Source organism: Mesoplodon densirostris, chromosome 3 (genome assembly GCF_025265405.1).
Source record: "Mesoplodon densirostris isolate mMesDen1 chromosome 3, mMesDen1 primary haplotype, whole genome shotgun sequence".
NCBI lineage: Eukaryota > Metazoa > Chordata > Mammalia > Artiodactyla > Ziphiidae > Mesoplodon > Mesoplodon densirostris.
This window is the reverse complement of record NC_082663.1, coordinates 44,543,811-44,564,631: the sequence shown is the minus strand read 5'-3', so window position 1 is coordinate 44,564,631 and position 20,821 is coordinate 44,543,811. Positions and strand designations below refer to the sequence as shown.

At 42.2% G+C, this 20,821-nt stretch overlaps 1 protein-coding gene across 1 annotated transcript in view; it reads left to right on the top strand.

The window, feature by feature from the left end:
• ANKRD55 (ankyrin repeat domain 55) overlaps window positions 1-20,821 on the top strand; it is a 96,652-nt gene that overhangs the window by 36,144 nt on the left and 39,687 nt on the right. Inside the window, exons 3-5 of the mRNA XM_060091703.1 lie at window positions 3,291-3,421; window positions 7,139-7,248; window positions 16,563-16,623. Coding sequence (XP_059947686.1) covers window positions 3,291-3,421; window positions 7,139-7,248; window positions 16,563-16,623 — 302 coding nt within the window. The remainder of the gene's footprint in view (window positions 1-3,290; window positions 3,422-7,138; window positions 7,249-16,562; window positions 16,624-20,821) is intronic.

The following is a 20,821-nucleotide window of genomic DNA, read 5'->3' as shown; positions in this document are numbered from 1 at the left end:
AAATTAAAACCACAATACCAAGTAAAATCACTCAATAAAGAATATTTCGGTGTGAATAAAACAAAATACATACAAGACTTGTATACTGTAAACTATAAAATGCTGATGAAAGAAATCAAAGATCTAAATAAATGGAGAGACATACCATGTTCATGGATTAGAAGATTCAATATAGTAAACATGCAGTGCTCCCCAAATTCTTATACAGGTTTAATGCAGTTTCTTTCAGACTCCAGCAAGATTTTTTTTTGTGGATATAGACAAGACTATCTAAAATTTATATAGAAAGCAAAGAAACTAAGATAGTTAAAACAATTTTGAAAAAGAAGAATAAAGTGGAAGAGAATCAGTGTACCCAATTTCAAGACTCACTATATAGCTACAGAAATCAAGCCTATGTAGTATGGGCTGACGGATAGACATATAGATCAATGGGAAAGAACAGAGAACTCAGACTCACACAAATATGCTCAACTGATACTTGACAAAGGTGCAAATGTAATTTAGTGGAAGAAAGCCTCTTCAACAAATGGTGCTGGAGCAATTCAACACCCATAAGCAAAAAATAAATAAATAAAGAGGAAGGGAGGGAAGGAGGGAGGGAGGGAAGGAAGGAAGGGAGGGAGGGAGGGAGAGAGGGAGGGAGGAAGGGGGAGGGAGGGAGGGAGAGAGGGAGGGAGGAAGGGGGAGGGAGGGAGGGAAATAAGGGAAAAGAGGGAGAGGGAAAGAGGGAAGAGAAGAAAGAGGAGGGGAGAGAGAGAGAGACATTTTGCCACTATTTAAGACAGAGCAGTTCATTGCTGCTTTTACCCAGTACAGACGCCTGGAAGAATATTAGAAGGGAGAAATTTGGAGAGAAACTGGGTTGCTGGCTGCAGTCTTTCAATAAGAACAGTAGTCCTGGAATTTATCCATTCTCAGGGATCACTGAGGTCATAGTTTGCAGTTCATCTGGAGAAGAATTATAACCGCTACATGAATCTCCAATCAAAAGACATCTAAACAAGTCTCAGCTGGGAAAGGGATATGTCTGACATTGGTTTCTTCACCTGAAGGAGTGTGAAGCACCTACCTGGATTCTGCCTCACCAGCATGGCTTGTTCCAACAGCCCTGCGAAGTTAATCAGAATGTGTAATTTCATCTCTGTTTTTATTCAGGAAGAAAACACACGAAACCAAATGTGGCCTGTATTGATTCCAAAAACAGAAAAGTATTTCAGTAAAAGTGGCCCCTTTTAGCAAGAATTTGTACAACCCAAGGCTAGGCTACCATCACTGCCCTATATCACTTACCACCTCCAATAAATGTGTGCTGCACCTGTCTGCCTGGCTGGCATTGCTTTTCAAAGATACTTCCAGATTCTGCATTGTTCAAACCAAGTCAGGATAAACCTGCCTGTTATGTCCCAAATTATGCTGATTCCCAAGGTAGTAATAAGCAAATTTTATCATCTGCACAAAATGTTTTAATCAACCAATTACAGCAAAATTACAAAAGATTTAATAGGGTGTGAAAAATACATTGTTTATATAAATATAGCAACAATCATCATCTCTCTTCAGCTCAACAGCTGAGTTTGTGTTGAGGGTAGTTCATCTGCAAAGAGCATAATAAAGGAACAGGCAAATAAAGTCTACTCATAAATTTCACAAGTCAAACATTTTTTTTCATAACATGTTATATTTATTTTTTAAACATCTTTATTGGAGTATAATTGCTTTACAGTGGTGTGTTACTTTCTGCTGTATAACAAAGTGAATCAGCTGTACATATACATATATCCCCATATCCCCTCCCTCTTCCATCTCCCTCCCACCCTCCCTATTCCACCCCTCTAGGTGGTCACAAAGCACCGAGCTGATCACCCTGTGCTATGCGGCTGCTTCCCACTAGCTATCTGTTTGACATTTGGTAGTGTATATATGTCCATGCCACTCTCTCACTTCATCCCAGCTTACCCTTCCCCTTCCCCGTGTCCTCACATCCATTCTCTACGTCTGTGTCTTTATTCCTGTCCTGCCCCTAGGTTCATCAGAACCCTTCTTTTTTTTAGTTTCCATATATATGTGTTAGCATATGGTATTTGTTTTTCTCTTTCTGACTTACTTTATTCTGTATGACAGACTCTAGGTCCATCCACCTCACTACAAATAACTCAATTTCATTTCTTTTCATGGCTGAGTAATATTCCATTGTATATATGTGCCACATCTTCTTTATCCATTCATCTGTCGATGGACACTTAGGTTGCTTCCATGACCTGGCTATTGTAAATAGTGCTGCAATGAACATTGTGGTACATGACTCTTTTTGAATTATGGTTTTCTCAGGGTATATGCCCAGTAGTGGGATTGCTGGGTCGTATGATAGTTCTATTTTTAGTTTTTTAAGGAACCTCCAAACTGTTCTCCATAGTGGCTGTATCAATTTACATTCCCACCAACAGTGCAAGAGGGTTCCCTTTTCTCCACACCCTCTCCAGCATTCATTGTTTCTAGATTTTTTGATGATGGCCATTCTGACCGGTGTGAGGTGATATCTCATTGTAGTTTTGATTTGCATTTCTCTAATGATTAATGTTGTTGAGCATTCTTTCATGTGTTTGTTAGCAATCTGTATATCTTCTTTGGAGAAAGGTCTATTTAGGTCTTCTGCCCATTTTTTGATTGGGTTTGTTTTGTTATTGAGTTGCATGAGCTGCTTGTAAATCTTGAAGATTAATCCTTTGTCAGTTGCTTCATTTGCAAATATTTTCTCCCATTCTGAGGGTTGTCTTTTCATCTTGTTTATGGTTTCCTTTGCTGTGCAAAATCTTTTAAGTCTCATTAGGTCCCATTTGTTTATTTTTGTTTTTATTTCCATTACTCTAAGAGTTGGGTCAAAAAGGATCTTGCTGTGATTTATGTCAAAGAGTGTTCTTCCTATGTTTTCCTCTAAGAGTTTTATAGTGTCTGGCCTTACATTTAGGTCTTTAATCCATTTTGAGTTTATTTTTGTGTATGGTGTTAAGAAGTGTTCTAATTTCACTCTTTTACATGTAGCTGTCCAGTTTTCCCAGCACCACTTATTGAAGAGGCTGTCTTTTCTCCATTGTATATTCTTGCCTCTTTATCAAAGGTAAGGTGACCATATGTGCATGGGTTTATCTCTGGACTTTCTATCCTGTTCCACTGATCTATATTTCTGTTTTTGTGCCAGTACCATGCTGTCTTGATTACTGTAGCTTTGTAGTATTGTCAGAAGTCACAAGTCAAACATTCTTAAAAGCTGTTGAAATGTCTCGTTCTAGGATGCACACCCTTAATGCATGCGGTTTCTGGACGTCAAGTGGACACAGTGAAGCTGCTGTTGAAGATGGGAGCCAATATTAACATGCAGGACGCTTATGGCCGAACAAGTCTATGCCTGGCAACCTATCTGGTACCAACTGTGTCTGTGGTGGCTGTCAAAGAGTGGGGTGGACTAAATGTGTTGTTATGGGGCCCCACTTGCAGAAGAGTGTTCTTGGATTTGTGCAGCTGGCCAACAGAAATAGAACTTAAAAGTTTTGCTTTAATTATGTCCAACATTTATATAACGACTTAGAGTTGGTTTCATGGATTTAAGTCATTTTGGATCTTCCTAACAATCCTCTAAGTTAGAGGTGATATTGCCATGAGAGAAATATTCTTTTCCATCTTAATTGCATCAGAATTTCCCTTGGGGCATTTCTCAACACACTTGGTACTCCTTCTAAGAATGCCCTCTGTTAATACCCTCAGTGGGTGGTAACACTTGAAGCTGCAGTTAACCTCTTTGGGGTAGGATTAGTTGAGTAGAAACTGAAGGATGAGCAAAGTAGAGAACAATGAGAACTGGGAAGAGTGTTGGGTAGGCAGTAGGGGAGAAATACCAGTCTCTTAAGGGACAACACCAAGCATAGGATTCAACCCACAATCAGTGCCTAACTTAAAAATTATATAGAGCCAGTCCTCAACACGAGATTTCAGTCTGGCATTTCCCAATATTAGCACAAGCTTGGTAAAGCCTTACTGAAAATCTTCAAACCTCTCTCCTCTCAAATCTTCCCTGTAATCCTTTCGGGAGACTCCAGGGCTATCTTGAGTCCACGTCAAACAAGTCTTCCTTGGTGCCACACAAAGGTCATCATTCTCCCTCCTCTCCAACGTGGCTCCTGCAAATCTTCATCATAACCACTGTTGCTGCCTATGCAGCTTCTTGCATTTGCTGTTGCTGCCCATTGGCAGTGGTAGATTCACCCACGGTGTCCTGAAGCTGCCCTGGACAAGTAGAACACTTCCCTTCCCCAAACACCACACCTTCCTGCTTGCAATAAAGCATTGCCCAATCCTCACAGAGATTTTTTTTAGACACTACTCTTTCATTTCTTATTTGCATGCCCTCTTTCTCTAGGACTCACACATGAAACTGGGAAGAATTTTTCAAAGTGTTGGGGTGCTTGTTTCAAATGTGGGTTGACACTCTGGGAGCAGGACAGGGGTTATGGGTGGAGAGAGAAGTGCCTGCACGTTAAACAAATCTCCCCAACAATTTTTATGCCCATTCAAGTTTGAAACACACCGATCTGTGAGTACTAGGTGAAGTCCAGTGTCTCAGACAGACTTATGATGGCCTTCCCGGTCCTCCTCCCTTCTGACACATGCCCTAGTAACTGCTCTTGGTGTAGGGATTTTTGGTGTCTGAGATGAGGAAAAGAGAAAATTTGGATCAGGGGATGGAGGAAGGAAATAGAGATGATTTCTAAATTTAACTGCCACTAGCATACAGAATAGAGTGAAACCAAGCTACACTTCTTTCAAAATTCTAAAATTCAAAATTTCAAATTTCTTGGGCTAGGTAGCACTTAAGGGACTGGGAAGAAGTTCTCCTCTAGATCACAGTGAACAGTGAGCCTAGCGAGGTGCCACCGTTGCATACAACTCTTTCTAGGGACACATTCTAAGGAGCTGCATAGGGAAGTACGCTGGCATGAGAGCATGGGCATTACCCTCTTACTGTTGACCCCACCTCTGTCTGGCAGCCCAAAGCAGGGCCCCTCACTGGCTCTCCTGAGGATCCCTGGGAAGGTGAGAGTAGGTGGTATCTTAGTGATTACACAGCGAAGCCCACCACTCCCTCTGGCAATGTTTGAATTCAAGTATTAAAGAGGAACTAGGCAAAGGGAGCACTCAGAAACTGTCTCAGTCACAGCTTCAAGCTCAGCATACAGATAAACTTACCATAGACGTGTGATCCTAGGCAAATTTCTTCACCTCCTTACGCCTCTTTCCTCATTTATAAAATGTAGTAAAAATAATACCCTAAGTTTATCACTGTTGAAGGAGAACCACATGCAGAATCACCCAGAACATAGTAGGTCCAAAACATATTTGTTGGTTCTGATTAGTGACCATGGGTTTCAGATGTAGTCATTGGTTTTCTGATTTCTCTTCTGAAGAGAAAAAACCACATACACACATAGTTCCAGGAAATGTTGCAAAATGATAAAAATGTTTCAAACCCTTCCCCATCAGAAGATTTGTTTTTCAAAACTGTAAAACTTTGGCCACTCAGAAAGTTGGCAACTCTGAAATTTGTCCAGCATGCCTTTCTTTTGGGTCTCCTGGCCATATTTTTCCCTTTTAATCAGAAAACTTGATGACGGGCATTAGGAACTAAAACCAGATTTAATACATTAGTAAACTTTGAAAATTATTTGCTTCTACTTAAGACAGATATTATTGGTCAGTTCTACAAAGCCATATTCAATTTTAGAACCTATGAATTTTAATGTGCTTTTGTAGAAAGATTTTTTTTTGCAGACTTTTCAGAACCAAAAGGTCTTTTCTGATGATTATCTTTTTTTCTCCTCCATCCATTTAGTAACATTTTTATTGCTTCCAGTTCTGCATGGGAAAATCTTCAGTAATCTTTCCCTTGTTACTGGGTAATCTTGAGGCTTAACTATACAGGAATGGAAGAAGGCAGGAAAAAATAGAGCTTTAGTATATTATTCTTCATAATAATAACTTCAGTTACTCATAAGTTATTATTATACTCATATACTTCATATACTTATAAGTATACTTATATACTTCATTTACTTATAAGTTTACTTTTAATTAGGTGAGTAACCCAAATGATTCTGGATGAATGTAGGAGGTGTTCTTCTTGGCATGTGGACCAAACTCAGTTATCAGCAGGGGTGGGTCAGTTACTTAAAGTATTAACAAACAGAAAGGGAAGACTAGCCTGCAGTTATATTTTCCCTTTGAAATAGGAGGGACAGTGGAGAAATGACCCAGCTGTAAGTGCTAACCAAGGAGGCAGAAGCATCAGATGTGGCAATATCAGGTCTCAATCTGGTGAATTAGTAGACAACAGAGAGTTCAAAGGAAGTTTCTTGGGGAATTCATAGGGGGATAAAACACAACAATGGGGAGCCCTTAGAGGGTGCTGGTGATAGCCCCATATTCAGCATCAGAAAGATCAGTCAACAGGGTGGCAGGGTCCCAGCCATTGGAGTAGGGCTTAGTTTAGAATTCCAGGCATCAGGAAGGGGACTGACTAGAATAAGCAAGATATTATCTTTGTGGTTACGAGAAAAAGAACTTGGAAAAGAGGACGAAGGACCATTTATCAGATATAGATGAACTGAGGCATAGAGTGGAGGCTGGGACTCAAGAATGACGTAGGATCCCAGTTTTGGAATTGGACAGTGACATCCAGGTCAGACCATTGACGAGCATGATTTTGGAGCTAAGCCCATAGAATAAGGGTCTAGAGCTGATTAATCACCCCCATCACATGCCACATTTGGCTCTAGGAACTGGGTATAAAAGTGGAATGCCAGCAAATGGCCCTAGAAATGGGGAGGCAGACACAGAAGAGTCTAGGAATCAGTCTGCTTCTTACAGGGTAAAGGTCCCAGAAAACTCAGGAATCCACACCTCAAGACCTTCAGCCCTCTGTTGTCTAAATGGGAGTTATGGTCCTTAACCAACCACTTCAGGTCCAGTAGAACATGTTTTTAGCCAAACCAAAGAAGAAAGGGAAAGAAAACTGGAGAAAGTTTGTTGGACTCTGTTACTATGTTATGTGAGATTGTGTTATATAATGATGCTCTTGCTCTTCCAGGGTTGGCTGGAGGGCTGTGTGAGTCTACTAAGAAATGGTGCCAAGCACAATATCCCTGATAAAAATGGCCGTCTGCCACTGCACGCTGCCACCGCTGAGCCCGATGTGAGGTACGTAGCCAGGTTCACACGACGCTCAAGTTGGGAGGCACCCAACTTGGATTAGAAGGTCATCTAATCCAATCCATGTGGCAACTAAAAACAAAATCCATCCATTTTTTTTGGTATTTGCAGCAGACAGGACCCCATCTCAGTGAATCAAAATATCCTGGAACAATCTCAACTCTAGTCTCAATCTCAATTTTACTTGGATAAAACCCTTTTCTCCTAGTCTCTGATTTAAGAAGAAATGCTGTTTGTCATCATCTGAATTTCTTATATTCATTCATTCAATTAATCAGTCAATTATTAACTCAGTAACTATATTGAGTGCTTATTATGGACCAACCACCGCTCTAGGCCCTAGAGCTCCCCAGTGAGCAAGACAGTGTCTCTGACCTCACAGAGCTTACTGTCTAGTGAAGGAGTTAAGTGGCACACTAGTAAACAAATAAATAGGATAATCTCAAATAGTGACGAGTGCTGTGATGGAAACCAAACAGGGTGAGGGAAGGTTAATGTATGAACCCAGAGTCATGCCAACATTTATGGGCTGGAAGGAGGCAAAGACCCAGCAAAGGAGACTGAAACAGGGGGACCAGTGGGTGAGAAGGAAAACCAGAAGTGTGTGCTGCTGGAGACCATGCAAAGAAAGCCCTCAAATAGTTGGATGATTGAGGTCACCTTTTTGTAAGACGATTGAGCAACAAAGGAAAATGCTTCGCCCAGACCAAGTGTAGCTACCCCAGGCCTCTGTATCCAAGTGGCCTGGGTCCCCAGTCTTTCGAAAGCCCCTCCTGGCAGCTTGATGACAGCACACTTCCCACTGTGGAATCAGCAAGGTTCCGTTCCAGGCACTTCCTGAACCTCTGCTGACAGAGCAGGCCTCTGACAGGAACTTCACACTCCCCAGAGCTAGGCTGCAGGCCAGCAGCACGGTGGGTGCATTCTGCTGCCTCCTTCAGACCCTGTGTTCAGGAGTAAACTGAAGCCATGCGGGGGGTTGAGGAGACCAAGGCCCCTTCCAGGTTGAGAGGTAATAGGATTTCTTCATTTCAGTCTGTTTACACTAAAGTTAAAGGACTTGGGAAATTCCAAGACTATTCCCAACCAAGCCTTGCCTCTTATTATCATTGGATCGTATCCAGGAATAATAGAAAACTAGGATTTACTCAAAGCCCAACAAAACAAGGAAGTTTAGAGAAGAAACAGCAAGCCCAGAGCTAACAATCAGTAGACATCATAAAAAGATGACTACCTTTTGATGCAAAAAGAGTGACTTTTCTAGACAACCCACAAAAATATTTAGTCACAAAATCATACTGTCTTCCCAAGAGTAATCTTTAGAAAATACATTTTAAACGTACCTTTTAAGACTATTCTGCCCCAATTTACTCCACTCAGATGATTTTTACCTACCTCACTCAGAGTAGTCATTTCAAAATCTACCTGATTCTGGAAAATGAACACCTGCTTTAGTTATGGTAATCATAGCTGTTGTAACAAATAAAACCCAAAGCTTCAGCATTTTAACATAATAAAAGTTTAGTCCAGTGTAGGTTTCCTGGATGGGGGCAGGGCGCCTCCCCTCCACAGGTAATTCTGGGATGCAAGCTTGTGGCTTCATCATCTCCTAGCATCACAGAATCCTTTTTGTTCGGCCTGCAGATAGGCTAAGAGGAGCTTAGATAAGCCTCACTTATTTCTTTAAAATCTCAGCCTGTAAATGACACAATTCATTTCTGCTCACATTCCATTAATAAGGATGAGTCATTTGGCCATAATGAGTGATGGGGAATATAGTCCCTGACCAAGAATCCACCTCCTGGTGACGACTCCAATCCAAGAAAGGGGGGCAAGAATTTTGGTGAAAACCTGGCTCTGCCATTAAACCATTGCACCTGAGGGGTGAACTAAGCCTTGGCAGTCAAAATCACACTCAAGATCAATTTGGTCAATAGATTAGGCTCATCATCTGAAATCACTACAATAATATATTAAAAACTAAGTGTACTTCCTCTTTCGTGGACTTATTAATCTATTTCTTATTATGCCCAGCAGTGCCCCTAGACTCTCTAGGATTTACATTAGATCACTATAACCGAGATAACACAGAGCTGTGGCTTCCCCTTCTCCTGAAATTGTCCCAAATGACCCAGTCACCACCTTAGGAAGAGCTGAAACCAGAAAAATAAACATCCTCTGTGTGCTGATGATATAGTTTTATTGTCCTAAATGGACAGTTAGCTGATTCTGCAAGATAAAATCTGCTTTAGTTATGGTAATGCTAGCTGCTGTAACTAGTAAAACCCAAAGGTTAAGATTAAATATTCCAAAATCAAAATTATCATACCTGTTAAATGTTCTCCAAAAATGAATTGGGTTAAACCTTAACAACTGTCGACTGAAAAAAAAAAATGCACAACGTGAGAGTTGTGAGTTAAGTTTTTTGGGGGCAAAATGAGGATTTATAGCCCAGGAGAGAGCATTTCAGATAGCTCTGAGAAACTGCTGCAAAGGGGTAGGGGGGAAGGTCAGTATATATGTGATTTTAGTGAAGCGGGAGTACGTGCAGTCAAGCACGTTTTTGCAGAAGGTTCCTGCTGGTCACGAGGAGCAGACGTCACCATGAAAGATTTTAGTGCTTTTCTAGATATAAGGAGATGCAGGAATTGGGCTCATAAAATCTTCTCCTGAAAATATCTAACTATCTGAAGGCCAGTTCTGCCAGTTTTTCCCACAGCACAGAGTGCCTCACTCCTGATCTCCACCCTGAACTCCTTTCAGGGGGTGTTGAAGTCTCAGCAGCTTGTGATTTAATCCTTGTAGGGGTAGATGGTAAGTGCCAACCTTTAGTTTGACACAACCCATGTAGCAAATCAACTGGCTTTGTTACCTAGAGAACATTTCAAAACTAGCTCGACTGAAAGGATTCCTTATGGAATTACATTGCTTAAAATTAGATATTTTATCATTGTTTTACTGAGAAATTTTATGGCCGTGGCAGAGTTTGATAACATCTGCATTAAATCCTTCAAGCCGAAACTAACCGCACCAGAGAAGTTGGACTTCAGTTGCCCATTTGTTTGTGTGTCTGCATGAACTCAGAATCGTTTTCTGAGAAAAAAAAATCTTGGTCTGTCTTATGGGCACTTTCTAATCCTAAAATCATAACGCAGAAGGGAGTGACCTTCCATTAGGCCATGCATACCTGTTTGACTATTTAATTTTCCTAAGTGGATACAACTTTAGGCCAGCTTGTCTGACCATTAAAGCATATAGGTCTGTAGTTACAAAAAGGATGATGATGACAAACAGCACTGATTATTTATTATGTTCTGAGCAAAGTTCTTAGTGCTTTCCATGTACTATCTCATCTAATCTTTACCACACCTCTATGTGATAGGTTATATTTCTGTCCCCATTTTATAGACGAGAAAACTAAGGCACACATGTCTACTGCATGTGTGAAGATAAGTAATCTGCCCAGTGGGTCTGCTGTGCTCCTGGAGTCCACTGCTGTGGACCCTGTTGAATTTATTCTAATGGCCACATTTTATCATTAAGCCCTCAGTCTACACTGAGAGGCCTTATAAGAAACAGCCATACAAAACTCCTTATTGTCTGATTGTCAGGAAATTTTTTTTTTTGTTACAGTGTCCAAAAAAATCTTTTCTGAAAAACCACAAGAAAAATGTCTACTAAAGGAGGAATTCCTGTGCTTCTCCTGATAAATTATTTTTTATTTTCACTATGTGGACACTGTGACTTATGATCATGTTTCTCTCTTTGCATATTTAGAAAACTCAAAGCCCAATTTGTGTCTCACCTCTGGCATAGACATAGGACCATAATTATGTGTTCTTTATCCTGCCCTCATTTTCTCTTTGCCTGGTTTTTTCGCTTGTGATCTTGTTTTACTATATGTATCTGAAAACCACCTAAAATCCTGTTTTTGGATTGAGGTAAAGGGTGGCCAGGAGTGCCAGCACAGGAGTCAGACTGCCTGAGTAAGAATCTGGCTCCATATCTTACAGACCATATTATCTTGGGCAAGTTAACATGTCAAGGTTCGGCTAGCTTTCTTTTCTAGAAAGTAGGAATAGTACAGTACTTACCTCATAGGTAAGTAGGCAAAAGTAAATGAGAAAATATGTGGAAAGCACTGAACACTGTCAATTGTCCATGTTCAGTGAGTGTTAGTGGTGATGATGAGGGTGATGATATCGATGATGATGATGATGATGGAAGATAGAAATAAAGTACCGTAGATCAGCACTGAAGAATGAAACCCTGCTACGGCCACCCACCAGCTCTCACCCTGGCCTCCTTCACCTTAGCACACACAGGTCCACAAAAAATATATCTGCACACACAGGTGCATGCCCACACAGTCCTGCACCCACTGACATGAGCACACGTTTACTGCGAAGGTCATCAGGGTATGAACAGCGCTCCCATTTGTATTAACCTTGGGACATTGTAGAGCATTGCAAGATTTTAGAACCCAGTGAACATTAGACTCAACCATTCAGTGTACATGCATCTATATTTTTCCTCTAATCATAAGCATAGGTACCAGCCACATTGTGGCCTTGTACTCAGGTATTCATACTCCTTTTAAAATCCACTAACTCCCATATTTCCAAACAGCACACTCCTTCCACTTGGTGCTTGCTGGAGACTATTTAGGGTGAAGTCTCAAACTGAAGCTGCTTATAAGCAAGCCAAGGGGACACTTGACTTAGCCCTTTGCCTCCAGAGAAATTTTGGTTCTCTGATGGAAACAACTCACTAGCAAACCAACCAGTGGCAATATACAGCCTTAGCTAAGCTACATCTCTGTGGGAAATCTAAGCTGCTGCCGGGATGAAGGACCTATAATTAAGAACACGAAGGCAAGCTGGATGTACAAAAAGCAAAGGAGCACAGGTTTCATCTCACGAGTCCCCTTCCTGCTTTGAATGCTCTGCTTCTCAGCAGGTCCGAGTTTTCTCCCTTTCAGCTCCCCATTGCTTTTCTTGCTTCCTTGGCTGGGACATTCAGAGGGCATCCATGTGAAAGAGGGGGCACAATCATTAAGACAAAGCTCCAAAGAGCACGCAGTTGTGTTTGTACAACACTGCGCATGCTAGAGTTGCAAGGCAAGCAGCGATTTCCTCTGAAAGCAGCCACAGGGCTCTCTGAAAGTCTTTTTTACGGTCTCCATGGTTACCAGCAGATTTTTTTTTTTTTTTCCTGCCAGAGTGCCAGCAGCTCTGCCTCTTTTCATTGCCCTTGACTACAGCCAGAGGGAGGAAGGAAATCATTTCTTTGGGGTCCTGTTCTCTAGTTTCCAGGTGGTGCATCCTAACCTGCAGTGGATGTTTCAGGCAGCTTCAGGGACAGGAGAGCAGATGACTGGCTTGGGGACCCTTTTTCCCAGCCATCCCTGGGCTGAGCCCCCTCCAGGACTGTGAGCCCAAGGGGCCAGCAAAACAGAGAAGCTCAAGGAGACAACCCTCCCCCCTTTCCTGGGTACATCTAGCTGAGCCCTCTCTGGCCTACCAATCACCTAACGGCAATCACGAGACCCCAGAATATAAAGGGTGGGAGCCTTTTAAGAAATTAAGCATTATATAGAATTTATTATAGTATGTAAAGTCCATGTTAAGTGCTTTATATGCTTTGACCCATTTAAAGTTACAACAAATCTTTAAGAAGTAGGGTTGTTGTTATGTTTATTTTACAGATAAGAAAATGTAGGCACTGAGAGTTTTATAACTTGTCCAAGGTCTGGCTGATTGGTGAGGGAGCAGGACTTCTCATAGAGGCAGTCTGGCTCTGGCCTCCGTGCTCTTATCACTCACCACTCTGCCTGTCTGGGAAAGCTCCTGCTGGGGACCTGTGCCTGCTGTCCTGGCAGCTGGGATGAGGTGAGCCTTATGCTGTGGCCTGGAGATCTGAGAGCAGAGTTTCAGCTGGTGCTAATAGGAAATTGGGCTGGGGGGTTATGGAAGAAATACTCCAGAGTCACCTTAGCACAAAACAGGAGCTCTGAGAAAACAAAACTAAGAGGTCTGCAAGTCCGCTGTTAATTAAGACAGATGTGGGACAAGTCTCTTGCAGATTACCTCTGAACCACGGAACAGTATAGAAGCACAAGGCTGGAAAGCAGACACCTGGTTTCTAGATCAGGCTGGACAACCAAGGCAACGTGTGATGGCCTTGGCAAGCAGTGTAGTGCAGCAGGTCATTTGCTTTCAGAAAATAAGAGAAAGAGAGAGAATACTCATCTGTAAATTTGTACCAGCTTTAAAGATCGATGAGTCTCAGTGACTTAGGAATCAAATGGAGGCAAGCAATATAGATTGGCATATATCACTCAGGGTCGTGACAGGGAAGACATGAAATAGTAAAAGAGATGACTAAGAAAGTTTAATGAAAGACTATTTGAAATTAACCGGCAAGAGATGGTGACAATCTGCCACCCCCACTCCCCTCCAAAAGCAGGAAAATGTTCCTCCCCTAGGCCACGAGAAGTGAGGAAGGAAGCTGTTACTGGAAGCCTGCTGAGAGCTGGGCGGTAATTGTCATTGTAGTGTAGGAGAGGGGCCACCTGGCAGGAGCCAAGGCCTTTAGTAGAGGAAAAAAATCATTGTCAGAAAGGGAAGTGGCTTCTCTCCTTCCTCCTGCTGGTTCTCCCACTGACCAAACCCAGTGGGAGGTCAGAGGGCAAGGGACCTGGATGATGAATTATTGGAGGTCAGCCTCAGAGTAGGACACTGCAGGGCAGAGACTGGATCTGAGAGACAAACAGAGGACTATCCAGCACAGGGCTCACCCTGTGACCCTTGGAGGCTCACCCAGGATGTGAGAAGAGGTCTTGATCTCCCCACCCCCATTCTCATCTGGTTAGAGCCAACTTCCCCCAGTGTGATCACGCTGCTCTGGAGGAGCCCCAGAAGATCCTGTCCGACTACAGCTGATCTCAGTCTGCTCAGGGTTAGCCGAAGATAACCGGATTGGACCACCACTGACCTCTGCTCACTCTCCCTCCCCCAGCACTTAGGACCACATGTGCCCTAGAGATTAGACAATGGCCATTAATGGGTGGAGGGAGAGAGAGAAAGGAAAGGGAAGGGAAGGGAAGAGTAGAGGGCAGGGTAGGGGAGGAGAGGAGAGAGAGAGAGAGAAGGAAAGAGAGAAGAAAGATAGTCACCCGTTACCCTCCCCCCGATAAAGCAGCTATAAGGGAAAATATAAAAAATAGCATGAACCAAAATACAATTATTTTTGTAGCATCTTCCCACCTGACGGAGAAATTCTAGAATTCAGAAAGGATAAAGAGATGTGCTGTTTACAGTCATAGCCACTGTTCCTTTAAAATCTGTATACTAGGAGTTTTACACCTGTTATGTTATTTAACCCTCACCACCACCACCGCTGTTATTATCCTTGTTAGAGAAGTGAGGATACAGAAGCTCAGAGAGGTCATGCAGTGGTGAGGCCCGAATTAAATCACAGCAGTATCCTGGCTCCCCAAAAAACAGTGATAAGACTAGATTTAAAACCTAGGCTTCCTGGTTATATTCCTCCCACTGAAGAAGTCCACCCCCATTTAAGTTCTCTTTGTAACACAGTATGATCAATCCCTCTGATTAATACTAAGCAATTTACTGCTCAGGACTTTAGATGTCATCTCAGCTGAGAGACAGTGAAAATCTGATTCAGGAGGAGGCTAAGCCATTTTATTTTTCAAATAATTCTCCCAAAATAATTGCCGAATTTTTTCATTGTCTGCCCATAGACAATCCTTTATCATCTTGGTGAGTATATTAGTTTGCTGGGGTGACTGTAACAAAATACCACAGGCTGGATGGCTTAAACAGCAGAAATTTATTTTTTCACAGTTCTGAAGGCTGCTGCTGGAAGGCCAACATGAAGGTGCCAGCAGGGTTGGTTTCCTCTGAGACTCTCTCCTTGGCTTGCAGATTGCCATCCTCTTGCTGCCTCTTCACATGGTCTTTCCACTGTAAGCGTGTGCCTCTGGTGTCACTCTGTGTGTCCTAATCTCCTCTTTTTATGAGAACACCAGTCAAATGGGATTAAGGCCCGCTGTAATCCTCCATTTTAACTCAATTACCTCTTTAAAGGCTCTATCTCCAAATATAGTCACATTCTAAGGCATTGGGGGGTTAGAGCTTCAACATATAGATTTGGGAGGGACACAGTTCCTTCTATAACAATGAGTATCCATTGATTTATTCATTCAGCACCTTTCTCAGTGGTTTCCAAATCTGATTGTTTACCAGAATTTTCTGAACAGCTTATTTAAACGGGAGAAGCTACGCTTCTCTGCAGACCTCCTGCGTCAGAAACCTTGAATGTACAGCCCAGGTAAAAAAAAAAAAAAAAAAAAAAAAAATCTCCCCAGGGAATTCTGAGATGGAGCCAGGGTTAAAACTAGGGTCAAGTATTCTAGAAATAACACTTACTGTGTTCTAGGCATGCTTTAAATGCTGTATGCATATTAACTCATTTAATCCTCACACGGACTGATCTGTAAGAGATCTGTAAGGTAGGCACTTTTTATTACCCCCATTTTATAGATGAGGATGCATAGGTACAGAGAAGTGAAGTTACTTGCCTGTGGTCACAGAGCTGGTCAGTGACAGGACTGGGATGTGAACCCAGGTAGTCTGGCTCCAGAGTCTGGGCTCCTAACCACTATACTCAACTGCTTCTCTCCCACACATGGAGTACTGACCTCAGTCAACCAAGTATTGGGCCCAAGTGGGATAAGAACTTGAACTTGAGAATCATTGGCAGTTGTTTCACACTGATAACTGCCATTGCATGCTTAGGTATTTGTGTGTTTTAGAAAGAATAAGCGGAACTTGTAAACGCTGACTGCCTCCAGGTATAACCTGTACACTTAGAAGGCATGACACATGTACCTAGTGGTGAAGCAATTTGAAAGCACTCTATAAGTTTATGGAAAATGAATAAAAAATAAGCACTGGAGGACTTTGCTTCTTAGAGTGAACACAAAGGGATACAGTTCTGGTGAGTAATAAGTGTGAGGATTCGCTTTCTCCCTTCTCTTTGGCTGCTCCAGAAGCACTAAGATAGAGAGGAGGTGGGAGAAGAGATAGAGGTCTTCCTCCTACCTGCCTTCTTGTGCCTTCTTACCTATCACACTGGCTTTTTTTCCGTGGATCTTTCCCCTAGTAAATGCAAAGGGCATATGGTCATTTGGAGGCCTTCAACAGACTGTATTTCTAATGTCATGTTCGCATTCAGACTCTGCTCTTTTAAGCCACTTCTTCTGTTTTTCTTTACAGGCTCCTAACAGTCCTGGTACAACAGTCAAGCCTCAATGAGATTAATCAGCAGGACAGTGAGGTGAGCCTGCCCTCTCAAGGAACAGTTGGCATTGTGCATGTTAGGGTGGGAATAAGGGCTTTTCTGAACCACAGTGCTTCCTCTCTTCAAGGTGCAAGGAGGGGATGGAGTAGTTTTGTGTTCCTGCCCTGAGAGGGAAGCCTGTGTCTCCACTATTAATTATCAGGCAGAAATTTATCCCTCTGTGTGTGTGGGTAGCTTTTAATAGGGAAGGCTTTATTGCATTAAGTATTTAAGCATTTATCATACCACTGAAATTTTGTAATTTCCCTTTGGACATTGAGAAATAAACATTGCTCTTTCCTGTCTTCTCGAGTACCAGAAACTTCGATGGCTGCCTATGCTCTCTCTTTGAGTGAAAGATGACAGATAGATAATAATTCTAGGCTCCCTGCTCCAGAAGCTACATTATTAATGCCAATGATCACAACTGCTGTTTGCTTTACGTTGCAAGGCAATCCTGTACAAGGCTTCCAACAAGACAGCACAGCACTCCCAACTAAGTTCCTGAGGGAGGGTGGATCAGACCAGGCAGAGCCGCCCCAAAGCAGCTGAGGATCTTTTATCAAACCAGGTCTGGGCTTCCCTGGTGGCGCAGTGGTTGGGAGTCCGCCTGCCGATGTGGGGGACGCGGGTTCGTGCCCCGGTCCGGGAGGATCCCACATGCTGTGGAGTGGCTGGGCCCGTGAGCCATAGCCGCTGGGCCTGTGCGTCCGGAGCCTGTGCTCCACGGCGGGAGAGGCCACAGCGGTGAGAGGCCCGCGTACTGCAAAAAAAAAAAAAAAAAAAAAAGGTCTGACTTTTATTAACCAGCCTGATTTCTTTAATAGTTTCTTAAAACTGATTTAAATACCCTATATTTCTCCTGGGCTGTGCTCTCCATCTTTCTTGAGCCTTCTGAACAAAGGCCTCCTTCCAACGGGCTTGGCAGTAACGACCATACCAAAAAGCCCCTACATCACAGCCTGGGTCTGAGGTTGGACACCTCCCTGACTCGGTGGGCACATGCTGCTTTCACCCCCCATGGTCCTCAGTGGTTTAAAGCAAAACCTCAGATGAGAGAATATGGCACTGTTTTAAACTTCTGCTTTAAAAACGAGAACCAGAGATGAGAAAGTACACTCTGATCACTCTGCCCATGGTGTGAACTCAGGGAGCTTGGGGGCTTGCAGTTTATGTCAGCGGATCAAGAACTTCTAGATTTTGGGCAACTTGCCAACCACTTCTTCCACCTCCAACTCCTACCTTCACTCCCCCCACTAACTGGGACTTACTAGAAAGGGCGCAAGTTCAGTCATTCACACCCTAAAGCTAAATTCCTCTTCCAGACATCCAGCTCTGTCCCCTCCTCAGTGGAGCTGAACCTCCCCTAGCAAAGTGACAGTTCCCTATTTTTTCCCACCCTGGGAGGTGCCTGGCTGGTGGAGACAATGAATGTAGACAAAAATCTTTCTAACGGTGGTAATTGTAACACTTTTCAGATAATATGTGGTAAATATTGGAAACTAGTTCCTTCTCATGCAAAGCAACCTCTAGGAGAAGATTCCTCCTGCTCTTACACCAGCCTTCTGACCTGTTGGCATTTTTGAGCAGGAGCCTCAAAAAGGACACTTCCCCCCCAATGTCACAGCTTCCTCTTCCCACCATGTCACAGCATGTTTGAAATCCATCTGAAGCCAACTACTAAGTCTTGCCTGTGTGTTTCATTAACATATATATTGCTGGTGTGAGCCAATCCACATAAATTTGCAAGGGCTAATTTGCTCTTTGCCACTGGACAAAGGACAGTTCTGAAATGGGAAGAACACGGCCCAGGCTTTGTCATTTGTTACCTTGGAGGGGTTCCTGCATTTGGCTTCTCGGTGTTCTGAATAAGCAGTCGCTTACTGAACCCCGCCCCTCCCACAATCACTTTTCCAGTGACTTCCAAGCACAGTGTAGTCTCCATCATATATGAGGGGGTAACAGTTAAAGCACACACACACTCTACATCTGCTAAATAACAGGAAGCAAAAAACAGCAAAGGCAAAAGAAATCAGGGAAAAGGTAAGCTATTGCTGGCAGAACATTATGGTTTCCTAATGACAAGAGGAAAGAGCAAGACATAACCCCTCATAGTGTGAATAAAATTATTTTCCAATAACTGAAGGACTCCCAAGCTTATCCCAATAATGGTTAAAGGTTAAATGATCAATTAATAGAAATCTAACTTCATTAAGAGACATATTAGATTGTTAACTGAAACTAAAGAATGGAGAGAGGGAGAGAGGAAGGAAAAAATCTGTTTCTGAAGCCAACTTCTAACTGCTTACGTAAAAAAAACCATGACAATGTGCCACTTTTGTGTGTGTGTGTGTGGTACGCGGGCCTCTCACTGTTGTGGCCTCTTCTGTCGCAGAGCACAGGCTCCGGACGTGCAGGCTCAGCGGCCATGGCTCACGGGCCCAGCCGCCCCACGGCATGTGGGATCTTCCCGGACCGGGGCACGAACCCGTGTCCCCCTGCATCGGCAGGCGGACTCTCAACCACTGCGCCACCAGGGGAGCCCGATATGTGGCACTTTATATCAGAGAGATGAATATCACTCTAGAGGCTGTCCTGATCTGAGCTCAGTGACTTAAAACATTTTTTGTGTTGTTAGTTTTTACTTGTATAAGTAACACATGAACACATTTGCTTCTTTAAAAATTTAAATATTACAAGTAATACTAGAAGTCCATGATTACTTCCACCCCACCACCTTGGCCCCCAATTGCTATTTGATGTGTCTCTTTCCCAGTCTTTTGTCTTTTTTACACTGTGTGTGTATATATATATATAGACATATAGGCACTATGGAGTATAACATGAAAGATATCTCATGTTATATGTTGTTCTGCAACTTTGATTTTCACTCAAGAGTATGTCTTAGAGTGTCTTGGATATGTTGATGCATATAAATCTGGCTCATTCCTTTTAATGGCTTCATAATGTTTCACACTATGAAAATACGTCCTTATATTTTCTGTTCCCCTATGAATGAATATTAAGGTTGTCTCCAATTTTTCACTATCACAAACACTACTCTGAAGGGTGTTTGTATAGCCTCCTTGAGTATTTTATACGAGCATTTCTCTAGAAGAAAAACTGTTGGGCAGTAGAGAGTGTACATTTATATGTGGGGGAGGGGTTCTATTTTTTTTAATTGAAATATAGTTGATGAACCGTATTGTGTTAGTTTTGGGTATATAGCATAGTGATTCAGTACTTTTGCAGATTATATTCCATTATAGGTTACTACAAGGGTATAATCCCCTATGCTATATAGTATATCCTTGTTGCTTATCTATTTTTTATATAGTAGTTTGTATCTGTTAATCCTGTACCCCTGATTTGTCCCTCTCCCCCCCCCACTGGTAACTGCAAATTTGTTTTCTATATCTGTGAGTCTGTTTCTGTTTTGTATATATATTCTTTTCTATTATTTTTTAGATTCCACATATAAGTGATATCACATAGTATTTGTCTTTCTCTGTCTGACTTATTTCACTAAGTTTAATATTCTGTAGGTTCATCCACATTGCTGCAAATGGCAATATTTTATTCTTTTTATGGCTGAGTAATATTCCATTGTGTGTGTGTGTATATATATATATATATATATATACACACACACACACCACATCATTTTAATCCAACCATCTATTGATAGGAACTTGGGTAGCTTCCATGTCTTGGCTGTTGTAAATAGTGCTGCTATGAACATTGGGGTGCATGTGTCATTTCAAATAAGTGTTTTCATTTTTTATGGATATATACCCAGGAATGGAACTGCTGGATCATATGGTAGTTCTATTTTTAGTTTTTTAAGGGACCTCCATACTGTTTTCCACAGTAGCTGCACCAGTTTACATTCCCACCAACATTGCATGATGATTCCCCATTTTTATTTTTAATATGCATGCCTGGTTGTTCTTCAGAACGACTGCATCAATTTATAGCTCTACCCATAGTGTAAAAGGGTGTTTATCACTGTTTTCCTATTGTTGGATTTTCTGGTTATTGTTTTAATTTGCATTTCCCTTATAGCCAGTGAGATCGAGCATAATTTCATAGGTGCAATAGTCATTTTTAGATCTCCTGTGACTTGCCTGTTTAGGTCCTTTGTCCATCCATCTGTTGTGTTACTTGTAATTTTTTTACAGATTCATAGGAGTTT